The sequence below is a fragment of the Mustelus asterias genome, chromosome 2 (genome assembly GCF_964213995.1).
Source record: "Mustelus asterias chromosome 2, sMusAst1.hap1.1, whole genome shotgun sequence".
In the NCBI taxonomy this organism is placed as follows: Eukaryota; Metazoa; Chordata; class Chondrichthyes; order Carcharhiniformes; family Triakidae; genus Mustelus; species Mustelus asterias.
In genome coordinates this window covers 111,195,437-111,208,452 of record NC_135802.1, presented here as the reverse complement: position 1 = coordinate 111,208,452, position 13,016 = coordinate 111,195,437, and the positions used below count along the sequence as shown (strand labels likewise).

Below are 13,016 nucleotides of genomic sequence, written 5' to 3'. Positions count from 1 at the left end.
ATTAGAATATAGTACCTGGTTCAGTTATTTACCTAGGGTGGGAATCTATTAATTTCTAGGATGACGGTAACTGTTTTCTTTTCACTGTATCCTATGTCCTAGGAGGCAGGACTTCTCCCAAATGAAAATAATTTGTTGGGGGTGGTGGAGGCACGGAGATGGAAAAGTTGAACGTGGTGTGAATGGGATCATTGCCATAATCACAGCAAACAGTCCATATCTATGAGGGCACGTTGGAATCATCTGCTCCAACAAGTTGCAAATCTCTGCTATGACTAATTATATATATTGGATATATGGTACATAAAAATGTAATACTATGCTGTTCTGTATGAGGCCCAGGAAAGGCCAAAAAAAAGCTGTGAAATTATTTGAATACTTCTAAGGAAGCAAAAGGCCATTTCTTTTGAGTAATTAATCCCAGTTGTTGGATTTTCTGCCCAAAATTTTGACTGGACAGAAGCTCAAGCAATCTCCGTTGTAGGAATGTAATCTTCCTTGCCTCATTTTGCTCTAGTTGCTGTTTTGAGGTGTTCCTTTACATCCAGGCACAATAAAAAGAAAATCTTTCTCTGCCTCTTGAAAATTACAACTCGGCTCCTCTGATAGTTTACAAACACATCTGTCCATTAAGAAAGACCAGACCAAAATGCTTCCTGATTTGTAGTTAGTTAGATGATCCCTTCTGAGGCAGCAACTGGGGCCTGGGTTGTGAAGAGTATCAGGGCTCTTCTAATTACAGTAGCTCTCACCAGAAATTACATTCTTGACTTGATTCTTCAAACATGACAAACAATCACTTGAATGATGTACAAGTGGACCAGGGGAGCCAATGAATCCACACCACAGCAAGAGTCAGAAAATTGGTCAAAACCTCCTCAGATCTGTGTGACATTTAAGGGATAGTTCTACAAAATCACGATGCCTCAGTTGCCAAGAGATAATATTAAGAATTCAGATGTGCACTCTCCACAAGTTTCCACCCATAATGGAATGTAATTATATAAAATTACTCCTTTAATTTCCTCCCTGTAGTACATGAGAGAGACATAACAACTGCAATTTAGCAGATTTGTACCACTATTACCCAGGAATTGTCAGGGATATTTTCTTATTGACTGCCTATCTACTTGGTATATCTATATAGATGATGCAGAACTTTGTTTTAAAAAATCTGGAATAAATTTGCAAATTGTTGATCATGGCACAGAAATTTGCTTGCGAGAAGATGACATCTCAGCAAATTGGTTGCATAGATCAGTCATGATCATACTCAATGTCAGAGCAGGCTCAAAGAGCTAAATACGAACATAAGAACATTATAAACAGGAGCAAATTCTCAACGTCTACCCTGTCAAATCCCTTGCGGATCATCTATGTTTCAATTAGATCACCTCTCATTCTCCTAAACTCCAGAGGGTATAGGCCCAATTTAATCCAGCCTCTCATCCGAGGACCCTCCTCAGCTCCCTAGGATTACTCTGGTGAAACTTTGCTGCACCACCTACAATGCAAGTTATCCTTCCTTAAATATGAAATTCAAAACTTTACACAAGATTATACCAGCTGACACGCTCCCCGCCCCCCCCTCCCCCCTCCCCCGCCAACAACGGTTCCCCGCAGCAGAGGAGGCTAAGCTGTTTGTTGGGTCTTTCACTCCTACTGCAGTCAATGGCAATTTATATTCCTTACCTGTGCTACCGTTGGGGAATCCGCAGTGGGAATCGACTTCAGCGAGACCGGAAGATCCCACTGATGGGAAAGGATGGAGAATTTGCTCAATATTCCAGAAGTGGTTACAGCAAAGCCTTGTATAATTGTGGCAAGCTTTCTTTATTCTTGTACTCCAATCCTCTTGCAATAAAGGTCAACATGCCATTTGCTTTGCTGATTCCCGCCCGAGAGGCCGGCAGCAGAGCGCTGAGCGGGCCACTCACCACCCATGTGTCAAAGCAGAGATTGGTGCATGCGCAGTGGCCCCTGGCTGCCGGCCTCCTGACAGCTGGCCAGCTCAATCGCTGACCAGCCCCACAACCCTGCAACGCTGGCCCTCTCACCCCACCATAGCCTGATCGCTGGTCTCCCGGGACATGTCCAAGCCAGCATTGACTGCCCTCCCCACCCCCAGCAACCTTGCACTCCCTTTGACCCCCAAGCAGGCTGGGGATTAAACAGGGTATTACATGCAGGGTATAACACATTTGCAAAATGATAGGGAAAAAGTGGTGGGGAAGAAGTGGTGGGGTATATGGAGTAAAGGTGATTGTTAGAAAAACATGGCCATCAGTTAATTAGTAATAGAATCCAAATGGATAAAGATAAACAATAATAAAGGGTGGGATTTTCTAGCCCTTCTCGCTAGCAGGATTTTCTGGTCCTGCTAAGGTGATCCTCTGCAGCAGGTTCCCTTGCAGTGGGACAGGTGAGCCACGCAAAATACAGTAGACATTGCTGAGACCAGAAGATCCTGTCGGCAGCCAATGACGAACCACTTCCGCCGCCAGTAAACACACCACAGGTGGCGGGTGAAAAATCCAGCACAAAGGATCAATCACACTAATCGGTTTAGTCTGCAGATTAACTAATGGTGGAAGGGAAGTGGAGGAAGAAATATGCAGACAAATTAAGAAAATTATTAACAAGTATAAAATATTAATCATGGAGTATTTCAACTATCCCAAAATTGATCAGCGAAACGCGGATATAGGGAAAAAGGGAATTAAATTCCCACAATATGGGTAGATCTGCCACTGGATCTTATAAAGTAAAATGAAATAGAGCAGATACAAGATGGAAAACTGACATCTAGAAACTATTGACCATAATACCACAGTTTAGGATAGAAGTTGAAAAGGACACAGATGTGAAAAATAACAAGGTAAAATACAGGAGGAAAGCTGACTTTACAGTTTGTCTCTCATCTCCAATTATACCATCTCTGAACTCTTGTTGTCCATGCGACTTTCCAGCTTCCTTGTTCCTGTTTCCACTAAACTCACTTCCCTTCTGACTCCCATATTGCTATTGGTTCTTTCTCTCTACAGATACTGAAGCCCTCATGTTTAAATCTGTCATCACCGACCACTCCATCTTTGAAAACTACTGCCCCATCTCCAACATACTTTTCTGTCAATCCCCTTGAATGTGTTAACTTCCCAGATCTATTCCCACCTTTCGCAAAATTCTACATTTGAAATATTCCAACCAGGGTTTGGCTCCTGTCACAGTACTAAAATGGTTCTCATCAAATCACAAAAAGTGACAAAGGAAATCTAACATCCTTATCCCGGGGGCACAGTGGTTAGCACTGCTCCTCTCAGTGCCAGGGATCCGGGTTTGATTTCCAGCTTTGGTCACTGTCTGTGTGGAGTTTGCACATTCTCCCCATGTCTGCGTGGGTTTCCTCCAGGTACTCTGGTTTCCTCCCACAGTCCAAAGATGTGCAGTTAGGTTGATTGGCCATGCTAATTTGCCCCTTAGTGTCAGGGGGATTAGAAGAGTAAATACATGGGGTTACGGGATAGGGCCTAAGTGGGATTGTTGTCAGTGCAGACTTGATGGACCAAATGGCCTCTTTCTGCGCTGGGGATTCGATGATCTTATCCTTCTCATCCTCTCCATGGTCTTTCCTGTTGGTAAACACACCTTCACTCCTCCTCTCTCCACTGTTGTTCTGTTGGATTGTCCTACACACATTTGGTTCCCTTCCTATCTCATTAATCAGACCCACTGAATCATCTGCAGTGTTTTCTTTTCCTCTCCTGAACCGTTACCTCTGCTGTCTCCAGAACATCTATCTTTGACATTCTCCTATTTTTCATCTACATATGGCCCCTCAGTGAAAACATACAAAAATACAACAACAGTTTCCACAAGTACACTGATGGAACCAAGCTGAGCTCTCCATGACCTGTATTAACACTTTCATTGTCCCTAAATTGTCAGACCACTTGTCTAACATCAAGTACTGGCTTAGTGGACATTTATTAAATATTGGGAAGACCAAAGTCATTGGGCCCGATTTTACCATCAAGTTGCGCCCATTTTCTGGTGCGAAAACTTGGTAAAGCCAGGCGTGAGGTGAGTAGCGCGATCCGCACTCGCCTCCGTGCTGGTTCCCCCTTTACCAAGGGCCAAAAATGGTTGCCGTTGGGACCATGCCCGAGGTAAGTTCCGAGCTTCCATTGGCTCTCTGACTTAGATCATTGAGGGGGGAGGCGGGTCAGATGGCTCTCTGGTGGGGGAGGGAGGGAGGTGGGTCAGATGACTCTCTGATGGGGGGGGTGAGGGAGGCGGGTCAGATAGCTCTCTGGTGGGGGCGGAGGGAGGCAGGTCAGATGGCTGTCTGGTGGGGGGGAGGGAGGCAGGTCAGATGGCTCTCTGGTGATGGGGACGGGGGGCAGGCGCAGGGGGGGTAGGTGATTTGTTGCCACTCTGCGTGTGATCGGTGGGGGGAAGGGGGGTTCCGCTGCCACTCTGCAGTTGATCGGTGGGGGGGGGGGGCAGGGGGGTCCACCACCACTCTGCGTGTGGTCGATGGGAGGGAAGGGGGGTCTGCTGCCACTCTGCATGTGATCGGGGGGCAGGGGAGTCCACTGACATTCCGCGTGTGATCAGGGGGGCAGGGGGATCCACTGCCACTCTGCGTGTGATCGATGGGAGGGAAAGGGGTGGTCTGCTGCCATTCTGCGTGTGATCGGCGGGGGGGGGGATCCACTGCCACTCTGCATGTGATCGGTGGGGGGGAAACGGGGGTGGTCCGCTGCCACTCTGTATGTGATTGGTGGGGGGGAAGGATAGGAGGGGCCCGCAATCGGTCTGGGTGGTGGGGGTGGTCTGGGGGATAAGAGGGTCAGTTATGTTGAAGGGATGGGACAATGTCTGTGGGGGCGAGGGGGTAGTCATTATCCAACCCTAGAGCGATGTGGCAGGGGAGCGTTTCTCTATTTCTTTTCTGCGCATGCGCAGTTGGAGGCGCCGATCGGAGCTGCAGTGTTTCGGGCATGTTAAGCTCCGCCCACGGGCTTCTGCAGCGTGATTCAGAATCGCTGCTATTTTTTCAGGCAGAGTGCGTATGGAGGCTCCTGAAAACAGGTCTAAAAGTCAGATCTGAAACACTCCCAGTTTCAAGTCCGTCCAGCACTTGGAATTAGAATGGTAAAATAGGACCAATTGTCTTCAGTCCAAACTCTGTTCTCTAGCCATCAATTCTATCCCTATACCTGGGAACTGTCTGAGGCGGAACCATAAGTTTTCAACCTCTGTCGCAGTTGACTGCGTGATGAATTTCTGATCACATGGCTGTGTCTCCTTACACTTTTATAACAGTGCCCAACTCTGACTCTGCTTCAGCCTATCTGATAACTTCATCCGTGCCTTTGATTATTCCAATCCACTCCTGATTGGCATCCCACTTTCGATCGTCCATAATTCAAGGTCATCCAAAGCTCTGCTGCTCTTGTCCTAACTTGCATCAAGTTCCATTCACTCATTACCTTATTGTGCTACCAGCATATTTCCACCAAGCAAGAGGCGTCAAATTTCCCCCAATTACTGGAAATTTGACAATTGATTCTCCAAATCTGCGCTGTTATTGAGCGAAACTTTGCACTTTCTCTGTACTCCCAAATCACTAAATACAACTGCATAGATATTAAAAGTCACAGGCATTGCTGTAAATAAATGTTATTGCTTTAATTTTATTTTATCTAGATCATGGCCAATGTCATCATTTTCATCTGTGGAAATCTGGCAGGAGCCTATCACAAGCACCTGATGGACCTGGCCCTGCAGCAGACATATCAAGACACATGCAATTGCATTAAGTCACGTATCAAGCTAGAATTTGAAAAGCGTCAACAGGTAAATATTTATATTTCATATATTAATATTCCATGTTTTGAACCACAGCACTGCTTTTCAGTTGAGAAATTTAACATAGGAATGGAGCTAACACCAATCCAAGCAAACTGATCTTGATTAGTTTATCATATCCCTGGAGCCCCTTAGTAATACTTATTTTTAAGTATTGTAGGGAATTTGGTCTTGAACTTGACAAGGAATCAACAGAGACTAGTCAACTTATAACAAGTCGGAAGAATTTATTCAGTATGCAAATATAAAACTTTACAAAACCAGGCTCAGACAAGATTTACTTCCCATTTTAACCATGGATGTGGTGCATGGTAGGATATGTCATGTTGTCTTCTCTTTCTTGTAGCTTCAGCTTTATCCTTGCTATGAGGCTGTCATTCATGATGGCCTCCTTTTCTGCTGTAGCAATGGTTTTTAGGTCCCTCTTTTTAAGGGCCAGAGTGCCCTTTCTTACCCAGTGATTGGATTTCAACTGCATGATCGTCCATATTTGGCTTCCCACGTGCATGACGATCTGCAATTGGTTCTTAGAGCACATTATTGTATTGTGATGGGCTCTGCCGGTTTGTGTCCAAACTTGTCCAGAACCTGTCCAGACAGAGCCCCTCCACTTGGCATTCTGTACATACACATTGGTCACAAAACTCCATTGTTTCACTTTCAGATGGTTAGAACTTACCTTTAGACAATTATACTGATACAGCGATATGTCCCTAGTCACATATGCACTTCTCATGTCAGGAGTTCACCAAACGAACACAGCTTCAAGCAAGCATTAAATTGGAAATATTTATAGAAAACTGAAAAAACATCTATGCAAAGCCAATTTTCCTAAGCGTGTCAACCTTAGTAATCTTGATTCTCAGTTGGAAGGTTGTTTGTTCAAACCGTATTGGAGAAATGAGCAGGCAACCTAGATTATTAAAGAACCAAAGAATTTCTGCATGTGGCCAAACTTCCTCTGAAATTCCCCCCCGCCTATCTCTGAACTCACCACCCACTTTCTTTTCCTAGTCCCCATGTTCTCCAATATCATACACAGTTCGATCTCTTCAAGCGCTGACCCCCATCTCCTTTCAAGTCTGCCATAATCACCCCTTTCCTGAAAGAAAACAATGCTTGACTCTACTGTTCTTGCAAACCACCATCCCATCTCCAACTTCCCTTTCTCCTCCAAAGTCCTTGAACTGTAATTGCGTTTCAAAGCCTTTCTCTGTACTCCCATGTTTGAATACCTGCAACTGTACTGAAAAACCTCTTTTCAAAGTCACTAATCACACCGTATATGATTATGATAAAAGTAATTTGTGTCAATATTTGCATTTATGTAATCGGATATGCAATCCAAGAGAGGCATCAAGACTGCATGAAAACACACAGTGATTTCTACCTTTTGTTTACAAATAAGATTCAGTAGAATGGAGTAAATGTTTTAACCCACGATGTTAAATAGTACAATTTTGGTAAATATTCATTCATTTCCTGGTCTGATCTTGTGTTGAGTTTTAGTGTGGCAAATACCACATTTAACTGAGGAAAGCGTTAGCGTCAATCCAAAACCAGCTTGAACTTCAACAAATTGAACTAGAAGTACAGAAGAGTGTAATTTGATGACTAGAAAATTTACATATCCTGTATCTAATTACATTGAGCACATCTTCATGAAAATTCTTTGATGGTAGACAGTAAAACATTGGCAGAAGGAATATCATGATTTCAAGTTTTACTCATGCACTTGTTCTCTTATAATCCATTTAGGGCAATCCTATTTTTCTTATTATTGCTGAGTAATTAAAGTTGGCATTGGTAAATGAAGATGAATACTGAAGCAAAGGATGTTAATTTGCTTCATTCATATCAATTGGCCAGATTTTGCTGGAGTTGGACATCTCACAATATACCCTATTAGTTAGACCTGTTTATGCACGTTTAGGATTTTAAATTTTTGCCCATTAATTTGCTGCAAATGAAAACTGATGCGTGTTGTGAGGGCACTAGGGCATCTAAGATTTTGGTGAACAATTGTGCAAACTGTACAATTCCTTAATTGACTGTCTTTATTTTAAGTTGTTGACTCTTCATTTAAGTTATGAAGAGAGATTGGGTAGGTTTGGGTTGTTTTTGTTGAAGCAGAGAAGACTGAGGGGCAACCTGATTGAGGTGTACAAGATTATGAGGGGCATGGACAGAGTGGATAGAGAGCAGCTGTTCCACCTTAGTTGAAGGGTCAGTCACAGCGTGTCATAGGTTCAAGATGAGGGGCAGGAGGTTTCGGGGGGGAATATGAGGAAAAACTTTTTTGCCCAGAGGGTGGTGACGGTCTGGAATGTGCTATCTGGGAGGGTGGTAGAGGCAGGTACCTGGATGGGCACTTGGCATGTCATAACATTCAAGGCTATGGGCCAAATGCTGGTTGATGGGATTAGGTGGGAGTTCAGGAGTTTCTTGCATGTCAGTGCAGACTCGATGGGTTGAAGGATCTTTTCTGCGCTGTATGATTCTATGAAATAAACAGAGGATGATAATTGTCAAATCAGATGCAGGATCAGAAATAAACTCCGCACTTAGGGCCCGATATTACCATTGCGTTGAGCCCGTTTTTGGGTGCGAAACGTGAGGCCATTAACGCGATCCGCGCCCGTGTCCGCGCAGATGCCCACTTTACCGAGGCCTGGGAATGGCCGTGATCCGATTCGCGCACGAAACGGACGCAATGGCGATTTAAATGTTTTTGCATGCATTTAAATTGAATTAATGAACTGCCCGCCCAACTTTATCGGCATTTCCCCCTTTACCACCGCGTTTGCGCGTCCAGATTCGGCGCAAAACGGGCATGCTCAGCAAAGGTCTGTTTTGGGTGCTCCAGCTGCGTAAAGTGGTAAGTTCAGCATTTCCCACGCCTCTCTCACTCAGATTGGTGGTGGGGGAGGGAGGTGGGCCAGATCATTCTCTGGTGGATGGGGGGGAGGGAGGACAGATTGCTCTTTGGTGGAGTGGGAGAGGGGGGAGGCGGGCCCGATCATTCTCTGGTGGGGAGGGGGAGGCGGGTCAGATGTATCTCTGGTGGGGGGGGAGGCCAGATGGATCTCTAGTGCGGGCGGGGGGGGAGGGAGGCCAGATGGATCATTGTGGGTGGGGGGGGGGGGGGGGGGGGAGGGAGGCCAGATAGATCTCGGGGGGGGGGGGGGGTGTAGGGGGGTCTGCTGCCATTCTGTGGGTGATCGGTGGGGGGAAAGGGGACAGGGGGACGCAATCGGTCTGGGGGGGGGGGTGGATAAGGGGGAAAGTTATGTTGTAGGGATGGAGGTGATGTCTGTGGGGACCATTGCTCCCAGGCTGCTTTATCTGCTTTTTGCGGCCCGGGAGCGATGTGACAGCGGCGCGATTTTCAATTTCTTTTTCTAACTGCGCATGCGCAGTTCAGAACTCTAATCGTTTCTGGTGCACTAAGCCCCTCCCACAGCGCAATTCAGACCGTGATTTTCTTTTCAGGCTAAGTGCGTATCGGGGCGCCTGAAAGCAGATTTCCAAGTTGGATCTGAACTGCGTCCAGATTCAGCACTTAGAATGAAAATGGTAAGATCAGGCCCTTAGTCTCAAAATGTAGGTGGAAAGCTCGATTCTCCACATCAATATTTTATCATTTTTGATCTTGCCCCGCTGCGTGTTGTTAAACATGAATGGAAGACCATTGGTCCGTGAGTAGGGTGAATCGTTTACCAGCTAAGTAGTGGCGCCAGTGCCGTACAGCTTCCACTATGGCTTGGGCCTCCTTTTCGACAGAGGAGTGTCGAATTTCAGGGCCTTGGAGGGTTCGTGAGAAGAAGGCCACGGGCCTGCCCGACTGGTTAAGGGTGGCGGTTAGGGCGAAGTCAGACGCATCGCTCTCCGCCTGGAACGGGATGGATTCGTCTACAGCGTGCATCGTGGCCTTCGCGATGTCTGCTTTGATGCGGTCGAAGGCCAGGCGGGCCTCTGCCGTCAGGGGAAAAGAGGTGGATTTGATGAGCGGACAGGCTTTATCCGCATAATTGGGGACCCACTAGGCGTAATACGAGAAGAAGCCCAGGCATCTCCTCAGTGCTTTGAGGCTGGTGGGGAGGGGAAGTTCCAGGAGGGGACGCATGCAGTCGGGATCGGGACCGATGACCCCGTTTTGCACAACACAACCAAGGATGGCGAGGTGGCGTGTGCGGAATACGCACTTCTTATTATAGGTCAGATTTAGGAGTGTGGCGGTGTGGAGGAATTTGTGGAGGTTGGCGTCGTGGTCCTGCTGATCATGGTCGCAGATGGTGACGTTATCCAAGTACGGGAAGGTGGCCCGCAGCCCGTTCTGGTCTACCATTCGGTCCATCTCATGCTGGAAAACCGAGACCCAGTTGGTGACGCCAAAGGGGACCCTAAGGAAGTGATAGAGGCGGCCATCCGCCTCGAAGGCAGTATATTGGCGGTCTTCCGGGCGGATAGGGAGCTGGTGGTATGCAGATTTTAAGTCGATGGTGGAGAACAGCCGATATTGCGCAATCTGATTAACCATGTCAGATATGCGGGGGAGGGGGTACGCGTCCAGCTGCGTGTAGCGGTTAATGGTCTGACTGTAGTCAATGACCATGCGATGTTTCTCCCCAGTCTTAACAACTACTACTTGGGCTCTCCAGGGGCTGGTACTGGCCTCGATGATCCCCTCCCCTACGAGCCGTTGTACTTCGGACCAGAGAAAAGCCCTGTCTCCAGCACCGTACCGTCTGCTCTTGGTGGCGATGGGCTTGCAGTCGGGGGTGAGATTTTCAAACAGTGAGGGAGGGGCGACTTTAAGGGTGGAGAGGCTGCAGGTGGTGCGCAGTGGGCGATCTAAGAACTGGTGATTGCAAACAGAGAGCAGGGGGAAAGGCCCATTATACTCCATGGTGACGCTCTTAAGGTGACTCAGGAAATCTAGCCCCAGGAGTACGGCAGCGCAGAGTTGTGGCAGCACGAGGAGTCTGAAGTTTTTGTACACTGTGCCCCGTACAGTCAGGGTCGCCACGCAGTACCCGAGGACATCCACCGAGTGGGACTTTGAAGCCATGGAGATCGTTTGCTTCACTGGCAGTACTGAAAGGGTGTAGCGACTCACTGTGTTAGGGTGAATAAAGCTCTCCGTACTCCCACAGTCAAATAAACAGTTTGTAGTGCGACCATTTACCTCAATGTCATCATGGACCTGGTGAGTTGGTGAGGCCTGGATTGGTCCAGCGTAACCGAAGCCACCATTGGATTTTGCGACGTGGCTGACGGCCTCCAAGATGGCGGCCCGCATGGCTCACACGCGGCTGCAGGCGTCCAAGATGGCGGCCCCCACGGGTCGCACGTGGCGCTACTGGGCTTGGAGGTCGACTTTGCCCTGCATATCTTCGCATAATGGCCCTTCTTTCCACACCCGGAGCAGATCGCATCCTTCACCGGGCAGCGTTGTTGGGGGTGCTTCCACAGGCCGCAGAAGTAGCACTTCGGGCCTCCAGAGACTGCCGCAGCGGTCGGGTCATTGGTGCGACGTGGCGTAGGCCTGCGGCCCTCCCGAGTACAGAGGTGGCGGCGACTGCGGCGTCCACGATGCGCGCCCGAGGTCGGGGGTGTAGGCCTCGAGATTACGGAAGGCCACCTCTATCTAATGAGTCGGCAAGCGCTACAGTCTTTTGTAGATCCAGCCCACCCTGTTCCAGCAGTCATTGTCGGATATAGTTTGACCTGATACCCGTGACATAGGCATCTCTGATTAAGTCCTCAGTGGTTTGGACGGCTGTTACGGCCTTGCAGTTGCAGGCCCTGCCAAGTGCTCGCAACGCACGCAGGAATTGATCGCCCGATTCTCCTGGCTGTTGTCTGTGAGTAGCCAGAAGATGTCTGGCGTAGATTACATTAGACTGTTTGTTGTACTGGCCTTTAAAAGTTCGATCGCATCCTCGTAAGTTTCAGCGTCTCTCATCATCAAGAATACTTGATCGCTTACCCGGGCGTGGAGCACGTGTAGTTTGTCGGTTTCGGTCCGGATGACGGAGGCGGCGGCGGTGAGGAAAATTTTGAAACATCGCAGCCAGTGATCAAAGCTGTTAGAGGCTCCTACAGCTTGAGGATCCAAGTCTAATCTATCGGGTTTTAGTATCTGCTCCATCCCAAAACATTTTGCGAATAAAATTGATGCACTATCAATTAAGCAAAGACTAGTTTGTATGCAAGAACAAATAGGCTTTTATTCGCAAAAGACTTGGAGCACACCCATGCTGATGAACTGGTCCGGCGACTGAGGCGGGGGGGGTTGGGAGCAGTCACCTTTATACCTGGACCAGGGGGGGAGGAGTCTCAGGCAAGGCCGGCAGGGGCATGCCCAGGCAGGTCACACACACACACACAGGCAATAAGCTTAACAGTGGTTTACCACACACCGTGCCGCCCGGAATCTCATTAATTATGCACAAACTTGGAATCTCATTAATTATGCACAAGCAAATTTCCCTCCAATCCTCTTGACAATCAGGCAGCTGATTCATCCACCCACCCTCAGCTGATGGGATTAAAGGTCCCAATGCAAATTTCAGCACCAGTCCAGCGCACTTGTATCACTCTCTCCAGCCCCCCATGCAGGATGTCAGCAATCCTGAGGAAAAAGTCTAGCAGCCTCAAGAGGATGTATGTTCCATAATTCAACCACTCTCCCACGAATACATCGCCTGCAAGGCACCTATAGCCCACTTGGACCTCTACCCACCCCATCTAGAGTCATTATCCATCCCCTTTCAGTAAATGTTGTGGTATCCTTTTGACCCCCTTGTTTGTGAGCCTTTCATGCAGCTTTGTCAAGGTCCAGATTCCCTCCTTTCAGTCTTCCTTCAGCCTTCCGTTCTTCATCTTCTTCATCCACCTCCTTGCCCCTCTTCATGCCATCATGAGCCCTCACCTCACCTCCCCCCTGCATGTGCCTCCTTCTGTGTTAACCCCCCTTGTCTTTATCTGCCCATCCTCACCCCCAGCCCCACCTTGCAGTCCACCATCGGTTGAACCTCTAGCCTTTGTTGCAGTGGCTGCATGAGTCCTGCTTGCAGCACAGTGCTGTCCAGATTGAGACGGCTGTGTTGGACCAGGGGTATGAAGACCCCTGTAAT

General features: G+C 47.9%; 1 protein-coding gene across 1 annotated transcript in view; it reads left to right on the top strand.

Moving 5' to 3' along the window:
• The window catches only part of adcy2b (adenylate cyclase 2b (brain)), a 422,964-nt gene that overhangs the window by 185,924 nt on the left and 224,024 nt on the right, over positions 1–13,016 (top strand). The window contains exon 4 of the mRNA XM_078228489.1: positions 5,713–5,862. Coding sequence (XP_078084615.1) covers positions 5,713–5,862 — 150 coding nt within the window. The remainder of the gene's footprint in view (positions 1–5,712; positions 5,863–13,016) is intronic.